At 41.7% G+C, this 6,467-nt stretch overlaps 1 protein-coding gene across 1 annotated transcript; it reads right to left on the bottom strand.

Moving 5' to 3' along the window:
• Window positions 1–2,200: 2,200 nt before the first annotated feature.
• LOC109901765 (RING finger protein 223) lies at window positions 2,201–4,761 on the bottom strand. Its single transcript, XM_020497760.2, has 2 exons — window positions 4,203–4,761; window positions 2,201–3,230 (listed from the first exon to the last, which is right to left on the bottom strand). The coding sequence occupies exon 2, from the start codon at window positions 3,195–3,197 to the stop codon at window positions 2,475–2,477; it is 723 nt and encodes a 240-aa protein (XP_020353349.1). The 5' UTR covers window positions 3,198–3,230; window positions 4,203–4,761; the 3' UTR covers window positions 2,201–2,474.
• Between the last annotated feature and the right edge of the window lie 1,706 nt (window positions 4,762–6,467).

Genomic DNA, 6,467 nt, shown 5'->3' with positions numbered 1-6,467 from the left:
GTCACATGTAGGGCTCTGCTCGGATCCGGACGCCCTTCTCACCCCCCCCCCCACACCCTCTCCCATTCTTTCTCTCCCTCCCAGAGGTGTAACATTTCAGTGCCTTAAATAGAAGCCCTCTGAAGTGGAAGAGGTAGGATAGGATCAATATAATTACCTATTACCTTACACAATAACAACGGTGAGCATATTATATCTAAACAGAGGCAGTGATAAAGAGGGGACCAGTGTGTGTGCAGACAAGTTGATATGGTACACCTGTATTGAGAGTTATGTCTTCATGAACAAACCATTATTACATAGATATCTGGTAGCATGAGGTGATACACTGAACAAACAGACCATTTGATAACATAGCGCTCTTAAGAAAGTTGCTTAAATAGATGAACATGTGTGTACAGACAGACACGACAAGTTGATTGCACAGACAAGAGAGCAGAAATAGAGGTGTACTGGTCTTTATATAAGGAGGTACAGTATAATGAAATAGCTGTGTGTCATCTGATTGAAAGTAATAAAATGTGTAAGTGTGAATGTGAGACAAGAGTAACACGTGCATGCGGATTAGGTGTGCTCATGTGATGATCACCACTCAAGGCCATGAAAATACCAAGATGCCACTGTCTTTTCCAAAGAACCCACAAACCAAACGCTAGGGGCTCTATTCAAAACGCATCACGGAAGTTCAGCGTTACAGCGTGATTGAAATTTAAAGGCTATGTTCCCACTTTAGCAGAGACTGCATTCATGGAAAACACGGCATATGTCGGATCAATTGGAAATTACCTTTACATTTATATTGCGGAATCTGTAACTTTTGATTTTTTTTATATAACAATTTATTTAGCGTTACAGATTTAATAGAGCCCTAGGTATCCTAAAAAAGACAGTATGATTTGCTAAAAACAAAATTGTTTAATTTGGTACATGATTTAATCAAAAACTATCTCACATATAAAACAAACTATCATATAAAACAATGTACCCTCAAAGAACCTATGAATTTTAAAATGTATCTGCACAGTATATTTGTTAGCTAGCCAGCCAGACAGTCTTAGAATAATGATTCCATAAATGTTTTAAATTAAATGACAATGTGCCAACATTTTTTTTAGAAAATTTGTATAAAAACCATATACACTGTATTTATAATTATATGACAATATTTTAGGTTGACAAAAATTATATTACACAATTTCTGATATTTCACATGCCTTACTTTTAATATCCTGCATAAGTAAAATCAGGATTATGCCTCTACTGCCATTAATTCCAATTAGACTTGTTTGGATTTCTCCCTGACCAATATGGCTGCCATTTTCACCCCATTCTGGGACTTTCAGGGTTGATGACATACAGTGAGCTCCAAAAGTAATGGGACAGTGACTCCTTTTTTGTTGTTGATGAAAACCTGCTCCAGAATGCTCAGGACCTCAGACCGGGGCAAAGTTTCAACTTCCAAAAGGACAATGACCCAAAGCACACAGCCAAGACAACGCAGGAGTGGCTTCGGGACAAGTGTCTGAATGTCCTTAAGTGGCCCAGCCAGAGCCTGGACTTGAACCCGATCTAACATCTCTGGAGAGACCTAAAAATAGCTGTACAGCAACGCTCCCCATCCCACCTGACAGAGCTTGAGAGCATCTGCAGAGAAGAACGAGAGAAACTCCCCAAATACAGGTGTGCCAAGCTTGTAGCGTCATACCCAAGAAGACTCGATGCTGTAATCACTGCCAAAGGTGCTTCAACAAGGTACTGATTAAAGGGTCTGAATACTCATGTAAATGTTATATTTCAGTTTTAAAATGTTTATAAATAAAAACATTTTTTTGCTTTGTCATTTGTTTTTATTTAATTGAACCTTTATTTAACTAGGCAAGTCAGATAAGAGCAAATTCTTATTTACAATGATGGCCTACACAGCCAAACCCGGACGCTGCTGGGTCAATTGTGTGCTGCCCTATGGGACTCCCGATCACGGCCGGTTGTGATACAGCCTGGATGTCATTACGGGGTATTGTTTGTAGATTGATGAGCAAAAAAAACATTTCATACATTTTTAGAATATAGCTGTAACGTAACAAAATGTCAAGGGGTCTGAATACTTTCCGAAGGCACTGTATGTACAAAAAGTGCTGTGATTTCTAAACGGTTCACCCGATATGGATGAAAATATGCTCAAATTAAAGCTGACAGACTGTACTTTAACCTCAGTCATTGTGTCATTTCAAATCCAAAGTGCTGGAGTACAGAGCCAAAACAACAAAACATGTGTCACTGTCCCAATACTTTTGGAGCTCAATGTAGCCCATTTAGTAATTGAATAGGATCTCTATGGCTCATTTGAAGTCCTTTCACCAGGAGAGCTAGCTTGTCTTTCAGTCTCATCCTTCACAGTCCTGCTGTGCCAGTCAGAGTCACCTGCGATAATAATCTGCCCCCAGGCCCTTTGCTGCACATTGGGTCTCCCCTCCTTATCTCACCGTAGCAGCTGAGTGATGGTGGAAGCTGTAGATGGGAGTAGGGGTCTGCCCCACAGTGGCTGGAGCCTTGCTTTTCAAACAACGAACCGATCCTGTACTAAAGACACATTGCAGCGGCCACATGATGACACACACCAGCATGACCAGCAGCACCACGAACAACACCAGCCGCTTCCAGTCTGAGAAGAAGCTACAGAGGTATCGTCTTCCCCAGACGCGTCTCCCTTGTTCAGCCTCAGTCTGTCTGGACACAGCATCCTCCTGGATCCTCCCAATGTCGATACAGATACAGGTGGAGGAGCCGACAGGGTGGAGGGGGTCAGGGCTGCCGAGGCTGGAGTAACACAGCTTCTTCCCCTCCATCCACACCCTCTCCTCCTGCTGCAGGTGGGTGGGGAGCCTGCCCAGAACCTCCAGGCTTGTGAGGAGGGCAGGGGGACCGCTGGCGGGGATGGAGGTGGGGTGCCTGCAGAGGGGGCAGGGGATCTGGCCCCCGTCCTGTTCCACAGACACGGCCATGACCCGGGTGACACACTCCAGGCAGAAGGTGTGGGTGCAGTCCAGCAGCTTGGGCGTCTTGAAGACATTGTCATAGGTGTTGAAACAGATGGAGCACTCTGGCTTGTCCCCAACGGAGGAAGAGTCCGACTCCTGCTCATCTTCCTCGGGCACTGGGTCCAGGGCCTGGATGTGCCAGACCTTGGTGACCTCCATGGTTTACTCTCCCTCTGGTTTTCTGATACGCACCTACAGAAATAGATGCCCAAGATGACAGTGACTGTTTGAAAACGTTTAAGTTGGTGTCATGTTTTGTTTGCACACCATGAAGATTAAGAAGGGATAGTCTTAGGTCTGATTAGCCTGTGTCAATTTGACTAAAGGTTTTGGCACATTGATTCCTTGAGGGCAGTACAATACCAAAAAACCAAAATGCCTCTCTTCAAATATTAGACAGTGCTTTGAAATACACATCATAGATTAGACTGTTTGTTCACTTTCTTCATGTCTTGCTTCTCTTATCTTTTACTGAACATGTTTTCAATGGAGGCTTTTCATTGATGCAACTATGCCAACCAACCCTTAAACATTATTGTCTCTTTGGTTGTATTTTAAACATTTACATTATACTTCATTACACATTTACATTGTCTTGTGTATTCCGTCTGTCCTATAGTCTGTCTTAACCTTTTTGGAAAGACATTATGTGTTACGTTGACAATGTAAAGGAAACATCAGGGGAAATGGAAAAAAATGGAAAGTGTTGCAGAAATCCCAAATCCCGATTTCCTTATTGATCTGGTTAGGTCCTTGAGTGTAGCCAACAGGTGAGTGAGGTCTTTGTTAACAGCCCAGAGGGGAGGTGACAGGCGTCATTTTATGTCCAGCAGATTAATCATTAACTTTACATTCTACTTCCTGACTCTCCCTTCCTTCTATATATGGAGTAGCATGGGAAGCTCGAACATCCTTATAACATTTTAAAGATTATTTCCATCAGTTTTACCAGTGACTGTCAGGTATCAATTTACAGTATAGAGATGTTTTAGCTTGGTAGCAGCTTTAGTTTAAAATATTAACATGCATTAACATATCATATTAGGAGAAAGCTTTCTTTGTGACTTGCTGCCAATGACATCTCACAACAACATACAGAGAGATAAGGAGGATCGAAATGTGTTATCATTACCATTCCTTTCAAAATAGTAGTATAGTCCTTACCTGTAGGGAGTGGTATTAGTAGTAGTTTTGATTCAATGTCTGTTGTATTTCCAGAGGAGGTGCTTTTTTTGTCCAGGGGGCAGTATTTGGCCAACTGATGGAGCGTCAACAGATATGACTTTTCTCTTGTCTTTGTGATCCTTCAGGTAATAACTCAGTCACTCCCTCTCCCTGCTGTCTACGAACTAACAGTGGAGTCTCACCTACACCTGCAGTGCTCACAGGCTTGTCTGGAGAACAGGAAGGAGGTGGGAGGGAATGGAAAACACTTACTCACTCCTCTCTCTCACACACACACACACACAAACATCTTGCCATGTAACAATGACAAAAGATTTGATAAAGTTTGTTTGATAAACCTTTAGTAGGGAGTGAGTCTTACTGTAAAAATACAGACCTCTTCCTGGTATGACCTACTATAGTATGGGTGTGAATGGAAACATAGGGCCTAGCTCATATAGTATTACTCATTCATGATAAAAACACATACATCGGCTTGAATTTGACCATTGGGCTGTATGTTTGAGGGACATACAATACCAGTCAAATGTTTGGACATACCTACTCATTGCAGGGTTTTTCTTTATTTTTTACTATTTTCTACATTGTAGAATAATCGTGAAGACATCAAAACTATCCAATAACACATATGGAATCATGTAGTAACCAAACAAGTGTTAAACAAATCAAAACAGATTTTATATTTGAGATTCTTCAAAGTAGCTACCCTTTGCCTTGATGACTTGGCAGGGGTGGCAGGGTAGCCTAGTGGTTAGAGCGTTGGACTAGTAACCGAAAGGTTGCAAGTTCATATCCCCGAGCTGACAAGGATCAAATCTGTCGTTCTGCCCCTGAACAGGCAGATATCCCACTGTTCCTAGGCTGTCATTGAAAATAAGAATTTGTTCTTAACTGACTTGCCTAGTTAAATAAAGGAGAAAAAAATGACAGCTTGGCATTCTCTGGAATGCTTTTCCAACAATCTTAAAGGAGATTCCACATATGCTGAGCACTTGTTGGCTCTTTTTCCTTCACTCTGCAGTCCAACTCATCCCAAACCATCTCAATTGGGTTGAGGTAGGGTGATTGTGGAGGCCAGGTCATCTGATGCAGTACTCCATCACTCTCCTTCTTGGTAAAATAGCCCTTACACAGCCTGTGTTGGGTCATTGTCCTGTTGAAAAACAAATGATAGTCCCACTAAACCAGATGGGATGGCATATCGCTGCAGAAGGCTGTGGTAGCCATGCTGAGGAAGTGTGCCTTGAATTCTAAATAAATCACTGACAGTGTCACCAGCAATGAAACCCACACCATCACACCTCCTTCTCCATGCTTCACAGTGGGAACCACACATGCAGAGATTATCCATTCACCTACTCTGTCTCACAAAGACACGGCGATTGTAACAAAAACCTAAAATTTGGACTCATCAGACCAAAGATTTCCACCGGTCTAATGTCCTTGCTTGTGTTTCTTGGCCCAAGCAAGTCTCTTATTCTTATTGGTGTCCTTTAGTAGTGGTTTCTTTGCAGCAATTTAACCATTAAGGCCTGATTCACAATCTGAACAGTTGATGTTGAGATGTGTCTGTTACTTGAACTCTGTGAAGCAGTTATTTGGGCTGCAATTTCAGGGGCTGGTACATCTAATGAACTTATCCTCTGCAGCAGAGGTAACTCTGGGCATTCCTTTCCTGTGGCGGTCCTAATGAGAGAAAGTTTCATCAGTTCGCTTGATGTTTTTTGTGACTGCACAAGTTCTTGAAATTATCCGCATTGACTGTCCTTCATGCATTAAAGCAATGATGGACTGTCATTTCTCTTTGCTTATTTGAGCTGTGCTTGCCATAATATGGACTTAATCTTTTACTAAATCGGGCTATCTTCTGTATACCACCCCTACCTTGTCACAACACAACTGATTGGCTCAAACTCATTAAAGAAAGAAAAGGCACACCAGTTAATCGAAATGTATTCCAGGTGACTACCTCATAAAGCTGGTTGAGAGAATGCCAAGAGTGTGCAAAGCTGTCAAGGCAAAGAGTGGCTACTTTGAATATAAAATATAAAATGTATTTTGATTTGTTCAACACTTTTTGGTTACTACATGATTCCATGTGTTATTTCTTCACTAGTTTGTGAATGAGTGTCCAAACTTTTGACTGATACTGTATTTTAATACATCAGTATACCCAGGGATGTGAACCAAAACATACAATGTCTTACTACTTCACCAGTCAGAAGATCAAAACACTTTATACAA

Source organism: Oncorhynchus kisutch, linkage group LG1 (genome assembly GCF_002021735.2).
Source record: "Oncorhynchus kisutch isolate 150728-3 linkage group LG1, Okis_V2, whole genome shotgun sequence".
NCBI lineage: Eukaryota > Metazoa > Chordata > Actinopteri > Salmoniformes > Salmonidae > Oncorhynchus > Oncorhynchus kisutch.
The sequence above is the reverse complement of the archived record's forward strand: the minus strand, read 5'-3'. Positions and strand labels throughout refer to the sequence as shown.

Excerpts from the sequence above, each read along its gene's own strand:
- LOC109901765 (XM_020497760.2), bottom strand. The coding sequence starts at position 3,197 with ATGGAGGTCACCAAGGTCTGGCACATCCAGGCCCTGGACCCAGTGCCC.